We start from the raw sequence: 18,980 nt of genomic DNA, 5'->3' as shown, positions 1-18,980 counted from the left end.
ACCTGTCAACCTGGTACCAGCTACCCCTACTGGACTCGGCAAAGTGGCCAGGTAAGTCCTTGACCCCACCCTCTAGTCTCTCCATAAGGTCGTGATTCTCCACCCCCCTAATTCCAGTACACCGCCGTCTCACTGAGCACTTTGACCTGGACTCAACGGTCTGCAGTAGGCCACAGTAGCTGTTTTTACAACTAACCAGGGACTCATCCAGTGGGAATTATTTCCCTTTGGCCCTTAGTCATTACGGATATAAAAGGGATGAATGGTAAAAATAAATGCCTCACCCCAACCCCAACAGGTTTCAATCCTTTGACTCACAGAACCCCAGGCATACAAATTCCTACATCTTTGGAATCAGAGAAAGCATCATTTTTTTCAATTGGCAGATTCCTAGAAAGGACAACAACAGGTCTTTGAGGTTTTGTTTCATTATAACGTTGAGGAGATATGTAGGAATTTAACCCTTGTTTTTATCAGCCAGCCAATGGTAAATCTGGTTTCATTCTATGCCACTTCTCTTAAAGTCACAGAGCCTATTTATGACATTAAGTGAGGACTGTGTATTAGGAGAATTAGATCTTTGGGAAAAAAACAAAAGCATGCCACAAAAAGTGTTTAGAAGCTGGAACTCCAGACACAGATAGAGCTGGATTGGAATTCCCACTTGGCTACTTGGTAGCCACGGGACTCTTTGGTGGCCAAGTTACCTGTGTGCGCCTCAGTGTTCTCATCTGTAAAATGGGAATTTGGGCTGTCTTACAACACTGATGTGGTTATCTAACCAGACCGGGTGCGTCTCTGGCACCCAGGGCGATATGCACTGCATGTGAGTTATTATGGGTTTGTTGGGATTGACTCACATTAGGAATGAAACCTGGAATGAGCCTCTTCTGTAAAACCGCATCCCAGTTCACATCACTCATATATGGGAAGTTCTGAAGGTCAGACAAGTGAGAAAACCGTTGGTCTGGATTAGGTTCAAGTAGCTGCCAAAGGAACAGAAACATTAAGATCACAAGGAAGGTCAAAATGGGGCCAAAAAAACACACAAATTCCCTCTAAATGTTTTCAAGTGTAAGATTGAAGGAAATAAGGCATTATTCCCCTTCCCTGGCCCCTAAACAAATAATACAGATAATGCCCAGTTAGAATGAATTGTAGGTTGTTTTTTTGCAAGGTGGAGAGTGAAAATAGCTTGTCCTGTGGAGTCAAACGTCTCTCTGATGGTTGATTCCCCTACTTTATTAACTATGGGCAAGTTTATTCTCTAAATTTCAGTTCACCCATCTGTTAAAAGGGGATCATAACCTATTTCATACGGTTGCAGCTAGGATGAAATAAGACCATGTATATAAAGTGCTTAAGAGAAGGTCTGTTCTTATTAGGGGGGGAATATGTGCACATTTTCACAAATGAAATTTATTTCTCACTAAAAATTTTAGCTGTTTTTACAACTAACCAAAATATATTGGGGGTGACACAGAGAAGATGTAACTAAGGTAACTGTTATAGTTCTGGGTTTAATAAACTGGGATTAAAGATTTTTTCCCCCTTAACCACTCCAGAGTCAACGACACCACATCAACCCTGTGGTTCTAATGGAAAGTGGCAATTCCACCTGAGAATTGTTCTGCAGGGGATAACCTGGGATCACCAGGGTAGAAATTTGGGGTGAAGAGGCTATCTTGAAACTGAAGAAAATTTGCTTAGGGGAAATTACCACCTGTTCATCTTTGACATAACCAATGGCAATGTCCCTATTCCAAAACAAATGAACTTGACCCCAAAGGCAAGAGACACAGGTTTGACTCTTGGGCCCTTTTCCTTGACCTGCCATCACCTGTGCAATTTTCTTTCCTGAAAAAAACCACACCCATCCTCTTGGGGTCCATATTCTTCACACACTATCATTCGACACACACTATTGAGCTCCTGCTACAAATGAGATGAGTCCACTGACCATGTGCTTAGAGGCAGTAGCAATAGCAAATGCTAAAAATATTTCTGAATGTTTCTTTCAATTTCTGTACTTGTCATGAACCTGAAGAAACAATTCACGGATTTGAACTAACCAGTGAATCACACTGAATGGTCCTGGTCTAAGGGAGGGAGCTGGAAGAGTTGGGGAGGGGGCAGTGTTCTAGGCAGAGGGACTAGCATATGCAAAGGGCCTGTGGTGAGAGACTGATATGTGAGAGTGAGATGGAGGAGGGGAAACATAAGAGAAAAAGACTAAAGTGGCTTATGTGTAATCAAAAGGGGGCAAAAGTCCAAAATAAGGCTTGAGAGGTAGTTAGAACTTATATATCATACAAATTACTTTGATCTTTATTCCACAAACAATGGTAAGACAACAAAGTCTGCTTTGATCAGATCATTATAGGACAGAATGGAGTGTGTAAAAGTGCACAGGGCAAACCAATTATAATGCTTGATGGCAGTACGGTTGAGAAGACAGTAATGGAGATAGAGGGAAGTGACAGATTCAAAGAATATTTAAAAGGTCAAATTACAGAACTTGGTGATGGATTGGATATGGGGGTGATGAATGATTTCTGGTTTCTGGCTTGCATAAGTGATAGGATGGAGAGGCCAGTCACTGAGTTGGGAAGCTTGGAGAAAGTCCAGGAAATACAGAGAGACCAAGAACCCATTTCGGGCCCGCTGAGTTTGAGGTGGCTTTGGCACATACAAGAGGACATGTGCATTGCCTTAATGAAGCCATGCGTTTGAAAGCTGTTAGCTGCAAAGCCCACTCTGGAAATGTACCCTATCACGGCCACCTCCAATATTGTGCACTGACTCTAACCAGAGAGCATGCTGCTTTTTAGCGTTTCTTGTTGTCATGCAATCCTCCTCCTTACCTTTCTAAGAAGTGACACCATTTCCTGTGACCAGGCAGAAGGGTAAGGCACAATAGCCGTCTCAAACATGTGTGCAATTTCCTTGCTGGAAGTACTGGAGCGAATATGATATGGTCTCTTAAGGGAGAGAGGAGGGAAAAGTCTTCATGTTTACAGGGTAAAAGAAAAAACCACACACGCATTCCTTTACAAATGTTTCAAGTTAAATTTTCAACCAGGAAAATCTCAGTATCATTTTCTTATCCCTTCTAGCTGTTGCCTTGTTGGCATATACATATATGGTCCATCCTGTGTTGCCAGATCTACTTTGTTTAAAAAGGGCACCAGACAAACCTATGGTTTCTTTTGAAATCTCAGATTTTTTAAAAGTTTGTAATCATTCTGGGTCAAACAATACCTTTCTGTGGGCTAAATCTACCTCTGAGATACTAATTTGGAATAGTTTTGTAAGGTAACTTATAGATGCATTTTCATAAAACACTGTACATGTGCTCAGTAAGTTGAAATTTTAAACTCTTGTTATTTAGTTTGATTCTAAAGAGATTCAGAGTTTACCATACATCTCTTTTCAATTGTTTGAATCATAATGAATACGTTCAGAATCGAAAGTTACCCAGAAGACTTCAACTCTCTCCCAAAAGTCATGAGTCCCTGGTCCTATGAAGTGGAGTGGCAAATTTTATGATGAGGCAAAAGTACTTTTACTTCTGAGAAAACCAGGTTCTTCTATAGTTTTAATTTCTGTCCGGGGGTGGGGGAGGAGAGTAGTTTTATTACAGTTTTCATAAATGTCCATAAGAGGGCAGCCTTTACCTATAGTAATTCTATTTCATAAAGAAATCCATGCTGGCATTTTCTCTTTTATGTGAACTGGGAGCTACTAAACCCCAGTTCACATAAAATGAGAGATTATACCATACTCACATTTTCCCCATAGGTCCTAGCACCTAGTAGGTGCTTATTACATGCCTGTTGAATGAACAAAATTTCCATGTTGGTCTATCCAACAGTAGGACAGCTAATATGGATATGTACATGTATCAAGGGTCTGCCCTTTCGAGATACTTAGCAAATGATTGTGGATTGATGAACCAAATTGGAAGATGTGGAGGAGTTTATTTTTTCCCTGTTGTAACTCAGTATTAAAAGTTAATAAAATTAAGTGTTTGAGTTCTGAAGGCAAAAGAATGTGAGGGCTAAACGGAGCCCCTCAATTTGGATTTCAATTCTTTCATCTGTAAAAGGAACCACCTCATGAGATTGTTGGGAAAATTGAATGGCATAATACATGTAAAGTTCTCAGTAGAGTGGCTAGTATATATTAGACATGATATAGGAGAAATATTTTATTATTACTGACACGGTAAAAAGGTGGATATAAATGTGAACAGTGACTAAAGGTGGAGAAAGGCTTAACATACTCAGCATGTCAATGTCCATTCTCAAGGAACCATGAAATGCTAGGAGTTGACCTCCCAAAAAGATGACTGGCCAAACGTTATTTTTGTATGCAAGGTCTAAACACACCTGTCATATATTTTCTTCCCTCAAGATGGAATAGAGGACCAGCGCTAATTCTGGTCTCAATAACCATATAACGGAAATAACCCATGCAACCCAATATCAGAAAATGAGTAGTAGGTACCTTATTGCTATTATCAGTGTTTAATGACTGCTGACTAGGTGAAGGGCACTGTTGGTCACTACTGGGATTCATTCCATGTATACCATTAAGAGTCAGGGCATGTTTGGCATAGTAGGGTCCAGGGTTACATACGTGTGCAATGTCAATATTTTTTCTAATTTACTTCTTTGACTAATTGCTGCTTCTCAACCTACTGTTTCTTAGCCATCTAAAATCACAAATGATTTGATAAGTGAATAATTAACTGATGAATGCTGCAAGCAAATGGCTTAAGAGTGTTTTCATTTACTAAGAAGGCCATACAACTGATTTTTAATATTAAAAAAAAATCCTCATGGCCTATCAACTTGTTAAAAACAATCAAACTGCCTTTCTCTTCTATGATATTCTTCTAGTTCTAAATTTAAAAATCTTTGTTAGTTCATTAACTACTAGAATTATATATTTCCTCATTTACCAAATATTTATTGAATGCCCAGAATGTTGCAGCACCTCTATTGGGTATTGTGGATGAAGAATAATAATGAGACAGGCATAATTTCTACGTTGGTGGAGCTTAACATCTCCCTAGGGAAACCACAAATAGTTATATAGACTGCACACACATGCTTCAGTAAATGTACTTCATGCTCTAAAGAAAAATTACAGTGTACATGATAGGATACATCAAACAATTCTAAGGCAGCATATTAATAAGAATGAGAATATAAAGAATGGATGAAAGTGGAAAAGGTAAACATGTAGATGGGAGAAAGTGATGTTTTATGATTATATAATACTAGAGGCCCGGTGCATGAAAATTCATGCACTGGAAAGGAGGGGTCCCTCAGCCCAGCCTGCCTTCTCTCACAGTCTGGGAGCCCTCAGGGGCAGGAGGCAACCCAGCGATCAGGGGAAGGCGACGCCCCCATCACACCTCTGCTGCTGCCACTGCCGGCAGTGCAAGCAGCCCCTGGTTACCTGAGTCTCGGGCGGCCCTGGGCAACTGGGAAGTCACCATCCAAGGCTTGCCTGTGCCTCTAGCCAGCCCTGGGCAGCTGGGCAGCTGCCATCTGAGGCTTGCCTGCGCCTCGGGCTGGCCCTAGGCAGCTGGGGGGCTGAGGGGACTGGGGGACTCAGGAGGTAGGAGCGTGGAGCGGCTGGGCCCACCTGGGGGCTGGCCCGGCCTTCCTGCATGCCTGCTGCCCTGGCGGGGCTGAGGGGACTGGGCACCACCATCTTGTGGCTGTGGGTGCGCCATCTTTGAGGGCGGGGCAGTCAATTAGCATATTCCCTCTTTATTGGCTGTGTGCGCTGCCATCTTTGTGATGGCATGAGGGTCAATTAGCATATTTCCTCTTTATTAGGATTTTTGGAGTACACAGCAAGAATTGTAGCTAGGAATGTACACTTTGTGCAAAATTCCTTATGTGCCTATGAAGCTAATGCTTAGGGAAAATACAAAACTAGGAAAGCTATTGGCCTTGCCTTCACAATGACAGCTGGGAGACAATGCAGGTCAGTAGCTGTGGGACCCATTCATCAAAGCTGTGAGCAAGCTCAGAAACAACGGGGATGTTTTCAAGTACATTTGTAAATGTGGAGACATGATTGTTTGGCACACTCTCTCTGTGGGCGAGTCGTGTTGATAGTCATTATTAAATGCTGTGTTTCATTTCTTCTGATTAGCTCTATTTGGAAACATAATTCCATGCAGCCTGCTTGGTGATCCTTCCTTGGAATGTATGAGAATTGACTTGTGGAGACTTGTTCCCCCAGTCATTCACTACACACATAGGTAGCTAGTTAGAGTTATCACTAAAGTATGTAAGATTCATGCTTAGCCTTTAATGAATTTACCATCTCATAATATAGAAGAGATACAAACATCAACAATGATATACCTGGAAAAATTTACAAGGGCAATATATTTACAAAATGGATTTAACCCTAAAAAAATAAAATGGATTTAGATGTTTTGATGTAGAAAGTGCTACATTTTATCTTAAGTGGGAAAAAGTCTCAACAGAAAGACAAAGCATATTTTACTTTTGTTAAAACAACAATAATGCATATATGAGTATGTGAAAATAGATTAACCTTATAAAAACAGAAAAAGTTTGAAACTGAGTACGGCGACTGCTAATTCTGAAAGGTGGGACTGGAAGGTCAAAGGGGGGTTGAATTTTTAATTGGGAATATTCTTTGCCTTAGTGAATATGGTTGATTTTACCTTTATTTTTCTGCTTCTCTATATTTTCCAATATTTTTAAATTCAGGTTATAAGAGAAGTAAAGTGCATAAATATTTGGGAGATCACTTCAGCTGGAGATCAGAGAATGCTTCTCAGGAGAAGGGGCCCAAGAATGGGTAGGGTTTGAGTAAGAAAGACCTGGAGAAAGGCCTTCCCCACAGAGACATTTGGGACAGTGTCATGGCATGGCTTTTCTCAGAAACGACACATATACATTGAATATAAAGATGCTGAATGGTCCTGCACTTAAGACACATCCTTAACTTTATTCAAATTCAATTTAGCAATTCCCAAGTACTTTGAAAGTGATTCTTTAAGAAGACCAGGGTTTACCTTGCCAAATATCTTTATAGGCAAAGGAACATGAGGTGAAAAGAGGGAGGAAGGGAGGGAGGGAGGAAGAAAAGGGGGAAGAAAAGGGAAAGAAAAGAAAAGAAGCCCAAGATGCCTGAGAGAAGGACATCTAGAGGCCAAAGTGAGTTTATCAAGAGTCAGGGTCTTTCAAGTTGAAGCAAAATCTGAAAAGTTAACCTGGTTCTAAGGGCCAGAGAATGCCAAGCCACACAAAGACATCTGAAGAGTGTTTGTGTTTGTTGGGTGGGGTAAGTCCTGTGAAGGGTGTGTGTGTGTGTGTGTGTGTGTGTGTGTGTGTGTGTGTGTGTGTGTGTGACTATGTGAAGCTTTGGAAGCAGCAGTATTTTTTCTCGTTGAAGTTCACACCTGTGCTTAGAAAAATAAACTGCACCCCTACGTTCACTGCAGCATATTCACAGAAGCCAAGATATGGAAACTACCTAAGTGTCTATCAACAGAAGAATAGATGCAGATGTGTATAGACATGGGGTGGGGCAAAAGTAAGTTTACAGTTCTTCTTATGGAAAATAATACAATAATAAAATACAAGAATACACTGTACATTGTATAACATTGAACTTTGCTTAGAGAATAGAACTTAAATGTCTTTCTCATATATATATATATATATATATATATATATATATATATATACATATATATGTATATGTGTGTGTGTGTGTGTGTATAAACATACAGCAACCTAATCATAACTTTTCTTCACCTTTCTAAAGCAGAAAAAAGAACCTGACGATATAGATACATCAGATAGGTAACAGGGAACTACCATAGAGGTAAAAAAATAACATATGGGAGGAAGAAAAAAATATTTTCTTAGAAAAATTCTTCCTAGGCATTTTCTTAGTTTAAGAAATATTTATTTTAGAAGGAAACTACTGTAATTTGCCACTGAACCCAGAACCCAGGAACTTAATGACAGACAGAAATCCAACAAGACAGGGCATGGATAGTGTTGAATTAATAATTCACACTTTCCTTGGGGAAGTGTGTCTGTATTAGACTTTTGTACCGTGACTGCAAAATGCTTTTCTTTAAACAAACAAATATATTTATACAAGATATTTAATGAGGCATATGGATTTCCCCTCCATGAGAGCTTATAATCTCAACATTATTCATTGATTTCTTTATTTTCATGTTTTTATTTATTGAATTGATTGGGGTGAATTGGTTAACATGAACATCTAGGTTTCAGGTGTGGGTTTCTATGTTACAAGATCTGTATACTGCACCGTGTGCCCACCACCTATGATTTGATGTGAACTCTCATGCTTGGTCCCCATAGCTGGGAGAATGAATGAATACAGAAATCCCAAGGGTTGCTAACAGCTTCACATGGCATAGCCATTTTCACCTCTCAAACAAACTGCTGGAATTTTAGCACACACAAACATCCATCTTTTCCGTCTAAAAATGGAAATAGCTGGAAGAGTGCAAAGAAATGCAGTCCTACTGTACCCGGCCTCTCAGAAGCTCGTAGGCTGTCACTCCCAGGGACCACCAGTCCACAGCAAAGGAATAGCCGGATTCTCTCCTCGAGCTGAACATCTCGGGTGCTGAAAACACAGGAAAGTTAGGTCTATTCTACTCCCTGAGACACTCACAAATCTACTTTCCCAACAGGGTCCTCCAAAGGTGAGACACCAGGGCAGAGGGGAGACACGCTTGTATAGATGTCTATCATCCATGGCTCGATTGCTCACAGCAGGCACCATTTCTAATTTTCTGGTCTCTCTCAGGAGCCTCATTCATCAACCAACACAACAGGTAGCCTCAGGCCTTTGTGGACACATTCTTCTCTTATTTAGAACATGCAACTATGAAAAATTAGATCCCATCAGGCCTCAAATGTGTGGCTGACCCTGAAATCAAGAAGGCTGAGATGATATGTGTGTTGTCTTGACTTGGCAGGTTGGGGCTAAAGGGCTGAAACGTGTTGGCTCTCCATCTCCGTCATCTTGAAGAGGCAAGGGCAGCATTTGCACCTTGCTCTTGGGGGTGAGGGAGGGAGGGCAGAGGGAGTGGGCACTCTGAGATATAATGTTTTACAAACTGTGAGTCACTTACACTTTGTAACATCGTTCTTTGAATGGACTGCAGTGGAAGGCAGAGCTACAGTTTATTTTAAGGCCCCCATTGCCCATTCTCTAAGCACTTTGACCAAGGTGAACCTTCTACATTCTACATACTCTTCCAAGAATAGCCCTCACTCCTAAGGGGTGGAGTAGGGAGAATGAAACACAAAGCAAAGGAAGGCATCGTATCTGCTTGCTCACCACTACATTCCTAGTGCCCAGTATTGAGCCTGGCATTTAAAGTCACTCAAGAGACACTGAATGAATGAATGCTGCTGAATCAATTAATCAAGCAATGGTTGCAATTATTAGCCCTGGAGCTGTGCCGAGTTCAAAACTCGCCTTCATCGCTTATTGTGACCTTGAACAAGTCTGTTGGCTGAGCTTGAGAATCCTCACCAGCAAAGTCAGAATAAGAAGGCAATCTTTCTAGAGGTGAGAAATTAAATGAGGTAGTACATGCCAAAATCTCAGCTCAGTGTTTGGCACCTAGATGGTGCTCACAAAATTAGGTACTCTTCTTGCCCTGGCCGGGTGGCTCAGTTGCTTGGAGCATCATCCCATACACCAAAAGGTTGTGGGTTTGATTACCAGTCAGGGCACACACCTAGGCTGTGGGTTTGATCCCCAGTTAGGCTCATAAGGGAAGTGACAGATTGATGTTTCTCTCTCATATCCATGTTTCTCTCTCACATTGATGTTTCTCTCCTCCTCCTCCTCCTCCTCCTCCTCCTCCTCCTCCTCCTCCTTCTTCTTCTTCTTCTTCTTCTTCTTCTTCTTCTTCTTCTTCTTCTTCTTCCTCTCTCTCTCTCTCTCTCTCTCTCTCTCTTCTCTCTCTCTCTCTCTCCCCCCCCCACTCCCTCTCCTCAACCTCCCCTCTCACACCCCTCCCTCTCTCTAAAATCAATAAACATATCCTCGGGTGAGGATGTAAAAAATTAGGCACTCTTTTAGAGAGGCAAACATCTATAATAATGGGAATTTTACCTAACCAAGAGCTACACACACTGGACCCATTCTCTGTAGTGAGGTGCTGACTCTGGACAAAGAATATTGTTGGGTTGTGGGTCTGACTTGCCCTGCCCAGTGCCCTCAGTTCTAAGTAAAATCTTCTGGACAGCATGCAGTTAGAGGTAGAATGCTGACATCCCAGGACTGAGCCTGACTGCAGGAGCCTGCCATAGCAGGACTGAGCAGGCCTCCTTCCCACGGGATTCACGGTTCATGCATCACTGCATCCTTTCTATAAGTCACAGGTCCCTGTGTGATTTGGGAGGTAATGGCCCTGACCCCATGGTACCCCACAGATGGGATGGAATGGCCTATAGTTCTGCTTTCCTTTCTCAGTGTCTCACAAGTCATCTCAGATAGTACCCAGGGTGACTGACATCTCCCTTAGAGAAGCTGCAGAGAACTTTGAGGGATAAACAGACCATCGTGCTAAGAAAATACCCATCAGAATGGCATTACTCGATAAAAGCTGTGAATCCTGTCATCTTGGATCATCTTTGGAGTTTATATGAGCATATTTTTTTCCTTTTCTACTTATTCTGTTTTCCAGCATGAGGACATTTGAATATGTGTTCATTCATTTAACAAATATTCAAGGCACTGAAGATTTTTGGTAGAACATGATAAAAAACACATCAGGCCAACATGTAAAAGCACAATGGATGGGCAATGCTTTGAGCCCTCAAAGAGCTGAAAAGCCAGACAAAGAGATAATGAGGGGCTCTTGTCAACCCTGCCAGAGGATCCCCTGCCCCTGAGAGGGTACAGATAGAGGTGGAGAGGGACAAAACTTCCCTCAAACAGCCACTGGGTATTTTGTTTGTTTTTTAAAGTATTTCAACCTACACTCAGAAAAGGAATTAAAACACACAAGAGCAACTTAACAAGTAGTTATAAGAAAATAGCCGGGGGACCATTACACAGGTCACATAATAGAATCTTGAGCCCACCTTCATTCCTGTCCTGTTCACAACCCTGGAAGTAACCACTTTCTTGAATTTATGTTAGTAATTTTGTTCCCTTTCTACATAGATTTACTATCTTTACATGCATTTCTAAGCAATACTTCAGTTTTGCCTATATGTTATATATGTGTGTGTGTGTGTGTGTGTGTGTGTGTGTGCGCGTGCGCAAAAGTAGGTCTACAGTTGTGAGTACACTAAACACAACAGCTTATTCTTGTATTACTTATTAATTATTGCATTATTTATTTGTATTATAACTGTAAATATACTTTTGCCCTCCCCTGTCTATATAACGTAAGTATATGTGTGTATATATAGCATGTATGTGTATATAACATATATGTAGGTGGGTATATACATCTCATATATGTTAAATCCCACTCCTTGCTTTCTTTGGTGTCTTGCTTTACTTTTGATTACATGTTATCAAAATTGCTGCACATGGTGTCAGTTTGCTCACAGTCTGCTCACCTACTATAATTTACCTGCCTATTCTATAGTTGATAGCTATTTGGATTATTTTCAATTTGGGAGTATTGTGAACAACCCTTTCATGACTCTCCTGTACATGGAAGATTTCTGTAAGTACATTCCTGCAAGGAGAGCCGCTGGGCATGGAATGTATGTCTTCACATACACTAGATCACATGGAACTATTTACCAAAGTGGTTGTACCAATTATCACGATGACCAGCAAGGAGTCAGACTTCCTTTAGTCAACCTCCTTAACCACACTTGGTATTAACTAAGCTTTTGAGTTTTGCCAATCTTGTGAATGTCTAGTTGTCTTTCATTGTGGTTAAAATGGACATTCTCCTGATTACTAATAAGCTTGGCCATATTTTAATGTGTTTATTAGCTATTTGGATTTCCATCATTTGGTTTTCAGATTTTAAGCCAACTGGAGAGTAGATTCTGACGTCAGACCCTGAGGGCTATATCTACAGCTCCTCTTGGGCAGAGCTTAACTTCTCAGTCTGCAAGTCTCAAGTGGGAACAGCAGTAGTGCCTGCCTCATCTACCGTATTTTCTGGCGTATAAGACGACTGGGCATATAGAAGATTTTCCTGGGTTAAAAAGTCGTCTTATACGCCGGAAAATACGGTAGTTTAAATGACATGATACACATACTTAGAACAGTGTTGGGCACGTAGGAAGAGCTCAGTAACTGTGAGCCATTACACCTCCATTGCCATCAATGCTTGAGACGTATTTAGACTTGGGTTTAACCTGGTGCTCCACCAGTCCTTGCTGTGTGATTATGACCAGGTCAGTTTCTCTCTAGGCCTGTTTTTTGTTGTTGTTGTTGTTGTTTTTTGTAAATCTGTGAAATCAGAATAATGGTGAAACCTATTCTATAGGGTTGCTTTGAGAATTTAATGACACAAAATGTTAAAAACTTAGCAAACTGCGTGGGACATAATAAATGCTCAGATTATAATGTCTGTTATTATTGTGATTACATTATACAGTGAAAATTTAGGTTACAGAAATTCAGTATAATCAACTGTAAAAAGGGATGTCTTTGTGTGCACATAGACAAAAGATCTGGAAGGAAACCATAAGTATCTGTAAGTAGAGGGATTAATTTAATGTCCCCTTTGCTTATCTGCAAGGTACACAGTTTCCATAGTGAATTTGTTTGTTTGTTTTTGGAGGGGAAGAATGTTTTAATTTAAACTCTAAGTGATCTGGATTATAGTTGCCCAGACCTAGGAGTAGGGAGAAGGAAGGATTGGAGTGATGGGAGAAAGCATGGACTTAGAAGATTATGAATGAAAAATGGTTAAGAACTGGCAGACTGCTTATCTTCTCATTCCCAGAGCCAAGGAATTGCTTCATTATATGCTCGGCATCTCATATTAAGAGCTGCTGTATATTCCTATAATCTTCATTCAGTATTGAATCCAAGTTTTCTTTCTTTTCAGATTTTTTTCTGGTTAATTGCTAACTAATAACCTATAGGAGTGCTATAAAATGAGTGCTGGTGAAGGTCTATTAAGTAGATTTTTCCAAGTTTTGGTAACACATTTTTTTTTTCTTAAAGAAAAATGATTTCCACCCATAGTTCTTCTTAAGAGAGACTCCCATCCAGAAATCAAAGCCAAGGGCAACTTCTGGACAGAGAAACAAGAAGCCATTCTAACCATTTGGCCTACTTAAATTGGCTTACAACCATTTAAGAACCACAAATAACATTAACAATTTTTCTCTTTCAGGAAGAAACTTGATTGTCTAAAGTCAGACAGAGCTTGATTTAATCTAGGCCATTTTCAATTACTAGCCATGTGATCTTGGGCAAATCACTTAGCTTCTTGTTTTCCTCATTGTAAAATGCAGATAATTATAACCTGTCGTATACAATTGTTGAGGAAAAAAGTGAATGAGTAAATGAATGCAAAACATTTAACACATCATCTGGCCCACAGAAGGCTTTCAGTAAATGTTAGTAATTGTTAATTATAAGCGTGAAGATGGAGAGGCACAGAGAACCTTGTCCAGATTCCAATTTCTAAGCTCCATGTAGTGAAAAGACTAGACATGCCAATTTTGAGGAGAATTAAATTATATGGATCTTGTATTGAAAATTACTGGGGAGAGAAAATCAAGGTGGCCTCCCTTTCCTCCTCTCACCATGGAAACCAGGCCTAAAAAACCCAGATGCACATTTTCTGGCTTGGCTCCAAGAAAATAGTCCTTGATATGGAAGGAAACCCAGATAACCTGCAGAATTAAACCCATCAGACCAGCAGGCGTGGATAGTCCTTTATATCATTTGAGAACCATGGGCTTTAGGCAGAAAATAGGCTGAATTATATGTGTCCATTACTTCAGAAATGACAAAATAGAATTATTCCCTCCACTGATCATTGGAAGCCAGAACATTTGCAATTCAAGTATCGGATAAAATGAAGCTCATTTTCTGCCATAGATTTCTTTCTCTTAGAAAGTGATGCAGTCCTGCACGTGGGGGATCTCTTTCCCTTTCTCTCTTCAGCTGCATGAGGAAAAGAATGAACTATCAAAAGAAAGTGGCATTGTCCTTGCCCTTGATTGCAAGTACAGATATCTGGCCTGTGAATTCCTCTGACGGCATCTAGCCAGTACAATTCATTCCACCCCCGACTTAATTTAATGCCACCAGTTTAACCAGTGACCTCATCCACTGTAATCATCAAATTAATTAGGGTAAAAGCATGTCATTTTAATTTTTTTCTCATCCGTTCACTCTGGGTAAATTTTAAATATTCAGAAAAAACACAGATCCTCATATTTAAAAAAGGAGGACTCATGGCATTGTGATAAAGTGAAAACTAAAGTTATAACTGGAAGGCACTCTAAACTTTACAGTCCTCTGCATGTAATGCCGTATTATGTAAACAGTGGTTATAATAACACTTGTCACTTATTAGCATCTACTTATGTCTACTTCTCTGATTGCTTCTATGTTTAAACTCCTCTCACCTGAAAGTAAGCTCCATGGGCTGGAGACTTGGTCTGTGTTGCTCACTCCAGGGTCCCCAGCACCTGATACAGCACCGAGCACCCAGAGGTAATTAGTAGAAATTAATGAATTACTATTCTTTGTTAGGGAGTGGGCAGACGCCATCCTAAATAATGCTATAAAATAGTGTTTTCCAAAGGTAATCAGTGGCCCTCCTGAATCAACCTCCACTGAGGTGCGTCCTAAAATGGAGAATCCCGAGGCTCACCTGAGACCCATGAAATCAGAAGCTCCCCAGGTAGTCAGAGGGGGGCTTGTCACTTCCAGCTGCAAGTCCCTATTGGGGCGTAATAAATGGTTTCTACAGGAATGGAAAACAAATGCCTTGCTCTGAGTCCAGACAGCTGCCCCCGAAGCCCATACCCATGTAAGGCTTGGTGCCAGCCAGGGTGGTGATCTGCGTCTCCCTGGGCAGCATGGCGGCGATGTTGAAGTCTGTGATGTGCACGTGCCCTGGCGGGAGAGAAGGACCACAGAGAGCGTTAAGTCCATTCAACCCGGTGGCACACGCATGCTTCTAACTGGAAGCTTAGTCTGTAAATTCTTCTGTGCTTTGGGTACCAGCAGTAAAAGCTCAATCAGTCTGTCCTCAAATCAATACGCTCTTCAACCAGCAAACCCTCTAGCAAACTGGGATGAGTATCTGATTGTAAGATCTGGTCCACAAAGATGAGTATCTGATTGTAAGTCTGCAGTTCAGCTTCAGAAAGTGTTAACTTGGGGAGCGGTGGGGGGTTAACAGCACATGCTCTAATAATTCTACTTGGGCAATTTTTGTCCACAACATTTTAAGTTGGTATAACCTGTGAGTAGCAACAGGGAATCAAGAGCTATGCAAAAATATCAAATTGCCAATGGTCTCTTATGGGATCTTTTTAAAAGAGAAACATTGTTACTATAAAGCACAAATGAATGGAAATACAGCAGATCTTCGAATAGTGCTGCTTTGTTCAAGGTTGTTTTAAGATGGATTCCCAGCAGGAGCTACTGTCTGTGTGGAGTTTGCATGTTCTCCCCATGTCTGCATCCTAAAGATGTGCACATGAGGTGAATTGGCATGTTTACACTGTCCCAGCATAAGTGTGTGTGTGTGTGTGTGTGTGTGTGTGTGTGGCCCTGTCCAGGGTTGGTTCCCACCTTGTCCTTGAGCTGAATGGACAGGTTTTGACCACCCTGTTCCCTAAACTAAAATAAGTGGGTTGAAAAATTCTCTTACTTATTTTTATTCATTTTTCCTAAATATATATATATGTAGCTCACCTTTACTTCAGTGTTTAATATTAGAAGTGTTTGGGTCTTTATTTAAAAATTTGGTGATGCTTTCTTTTAAAAATATATTTTATTGATTTTTTGCAGAGAGGAAGCGAGAGGGATAGAGAGTTAGAAACATCGATGAGAGTGAAACATCGATTAGCTGCCTCCTGCACACCTTCTACTGGGGATGTGCCCGCAACCAAAGTACATGCCCCTGACTGGAATCGAACCTGGGACCTTTCAGTCCGCAGGCCCATGCTCTATCCACTGAGCCAAACTGGTTAGGCTTGGTGATGCTTTTATGACCAGAACATGCTATAGGAACTTAACTCTTCTTTATGTCAATTAGCAGATGGGAAAATGGGTTCTTTATATGTCATTTTGCTTAAAGTCACAGTTTCCAAGAATCTCCTAGTGACATAGGACTTGGTATATCTATTTCTTTGCTAGGTAAGAACTCCTTTTTATTTTTATTTTTTTCTGAAACAACATTAGTAGTTTTTTGTCTGTTAAGTCAGAATGGCCCCTAATGGTGCCCAACAAAATAACTCACCACAGGAAAGCAGGGGGAACAGTTCAGCTTTATTTACAAAGAGGCTGTATAAAGCGTTCTAGACTGGGACCCAGGAGACTTGGGTCCTACCCTGACCTCTGCCCCTAACACATTGCAACTTTAAGTCCCATTCCTGTATTGAACCTAAGTTTCCCTTCATAAAAAATGGAGTGGGTGGACTAGATGATCGCCTGGGTCTCTCTCAGCTCTAACATTCGTGCCATTGCTGTGTGGGTCTAACACTTAAATCCAGCAGGGAGCACATCTGCAAAGTGCATTGGAGTCTTTGCACCGACAGCGAGAAGGAAGGAAGGGGCAGCCCCAGGAGCTCAGGCAGATAAGCTCGTTATGTTAGCTGTTGGCATGAAAGCCATGTGCTGTCAGAGGATCTGGAGGTGTTGGCATTTCCATTTCCGTGCGTCCGTGGTTTCAAGGAGCTGTGGCTGTAATTGGAGGCGATGTCATCTGACTCTTCGTCCAGGTCTCTCCGTCCATACTCCTCCTGCCAAACTTGACTATCTACTCTTTGATGGCATCCAGCCTGCTGCTAAAGATAAATGTCACTGCCTTTATTGCCAAGGTTTGTTTTATGCCCACAGTGTTTGTGTTTGCCTATGTGATTCCATTTCAAGACAAAGTTGCACTCAGCTAGCTCAGTGGTCGGCAAACACATTAGTCAACAGAGCCAAATATCCACAGTACAACGATTGAAATGTCTTTTGAGAGCCAAATTTTTTAAACTTAAACTTCTTCTAACGCCACTTCTTCAAAATAGACTCGCCCAGGCCGTGGTATTTTTGTGGAAGAGCCACACTCAAGAGGCCAAAGAGCCGCATGTGGCTTGCGAGCCGCAGTTTGCCAACCACGGTTCTAGCTAAAAGTGGAGGTTTTCTTGTCTGAGTGGTACCAGTGGGTGATTTCGATAACTCACCCTGTCAGAGTGTAGGTGGTCTCTGTTCTCTCTCTCTCTGTTTCCCTAGGGGTCATGCTCAGAGCACTGCATCAGTGGTTCACAAGGTTTGAGATGCTGTGGTTAAGAGCCTGTTTTCTGGGGTCAGACTCTTTGGCTTTAAGTCCAGGTTCTATCACTGATAGGCTGTGTTATCTTAGAAAGGTGGCTGATCTCTCTGTAAAGGTGGGATGATGTAACAGTCTTCTCATGAGATTGTTGGGAAGATCAAATGAAATAATGTCTGTGGGAGACAGTTCAGCATTTGGCAGGAAGTAAGTGTTCAATTGTTGCTGTTTGTCATCATCAGAAACTCCAGAGTTACATAAAGTACTGTGTGTGTGTGTGCGTGTGTGTGTGTGTGTGTGTGTGTGTGTGTGTGTGTTAATATGATGCCCACTTGATTTTAAGCACATTTTGGGGATCTGCAAGGGGGGAGCTATTAAGATAGCAAGTTAGTTCTTTTTCACACCCACAGACTGTTTTTGCCTTTCTCTGTTCCCCAGGACTAGGGATGATATTAAGAAACCCACATTATGGATGATGCCATAATTTTATTTTGTCAGATATACCAGGCAGACAGTATTGTTCTTCCCGACAGAGCATTTATTTCCCAAATAACTTAAAAACACGAGAATTTTAGACACTATGAAATTGATGGAATTGGATGGGGTGCTTAAATTGGCAGGATATGAAAAAATATATATCAGGACAACTGGTTAGGGGCCATCCAATGTCTAATGCCTTCTTGGGCTCTGAACTAGTGAGTTCATTGGGGGAGAACAGCAGCAGGTATCCTCTAAATTAAAACATATTTAAAGTCAAATTCTGATGTGCAAGGAATGTTTATTCACACCATGGAAAGGTTTTCCACTCTATGAAAGCATTTTGCTCCTTTAAATATCAATCTTTTCAGATGATTATGAACCAAGATGAATCAGTAAGAATAAAACAGTTTCTGCTTGGTGCTGAATGAATATATATAAGCAATGCAGTATCATACACAGCTCACTTAGAGGAATGGGCGTAGGAGGCAGATCAGAAATAGGCAATTATCCTTCCCAATTGCTAAAATCCCCGGGTAAGAGGTGCATGTAATGGCCTGTCTGGGGCGAAATATACATGTGAACAGAGAGGATAAATGAAACATGGAAAATCACACCAGAAGACCCTCCAAAAGGCAGGCATTGATTTGCAGTTCAGTTGGTTCTCCCAAGAGAAAACTCTACATGCTGAGCTCAGGGTGGGGGATTACCAGGAATTGGTTTATTTAAAAGTGGTTCATTATGGTCCCTGGGAAATGCCTGAAAGCCTTAGTTTTTCAGAATTTGAATAAATAGAAAGTAAATAACCTTAAAATTTTCCCCCAGAAAGGGACCCCAAAACAATATTTAGAGAAGAGGTCTCAATATTCTTTGTTTGTTTGCTTTTATCCACTTACATATCTAATTCTTAAGCAACGTTTCTCTTATTAACTGCAAAGATTCTCAAATGGAGTTCAGAATGAAATATAATACAGAAAATCCCTAACCACTCTGCCTGCTGGCCTTC

At 41.0% G+C, this 18,980-nt stretch overlaps 1 protein-coding gene across 1 annotated transcript in view; it reads right to left on the bottom strand.

Annotated features, from left to right (window-relative positions):
- Window positions 1–18,980, bottom strand: part of STK32A (serine/threonine kinase 32A) — a 69,410-nt gene that overhangs the window by 6,537 nt on the left and 43,893 nt on the right. Inside the window, exons 5-8 of the mRNA XM_054717022.1 lie at window positions 15,037–15,126; window positions 8,576–8,673; window positions 2,865–2,981; window positions 861–986 (exon numbers count right to left, since the gene is read on the bottom strand). Of these exons, the coding sequence (XP_054572997.1) occupies window positions 861–986; window positions 2,865–2,981; window positions 8,576–8,673; window positions 15,037–15,126 (431 nt within the window). The remainder of the gene's footprint in view (window positions 1–860; window positions 987–2,864; window positions 2,982–8,575; window positions 8,674–15,036; window positions 15,127–18,980) is intronic.

Source organism: Eptesicus fuscus, chromosome 6, assembly GCF_027574615.1.
Source record: "Eptesicus fuscus isolate TK198812 chromosome 6, DD_ASM_mEF_20220401, whole genome shotgun sequence".
NCBI classification, from domain to species: domain Eukaryota; kingdom Metazoa; phylum Chordata; class Mammalia; order Chiroptera; family Vespertilionidae; genus Eptesicus; species Eptesicus fuscus.
Note: the sequence above shows the minus strand (reverse complement) of the source record. Positions and strands in the feature narration are given on the sequence as shown.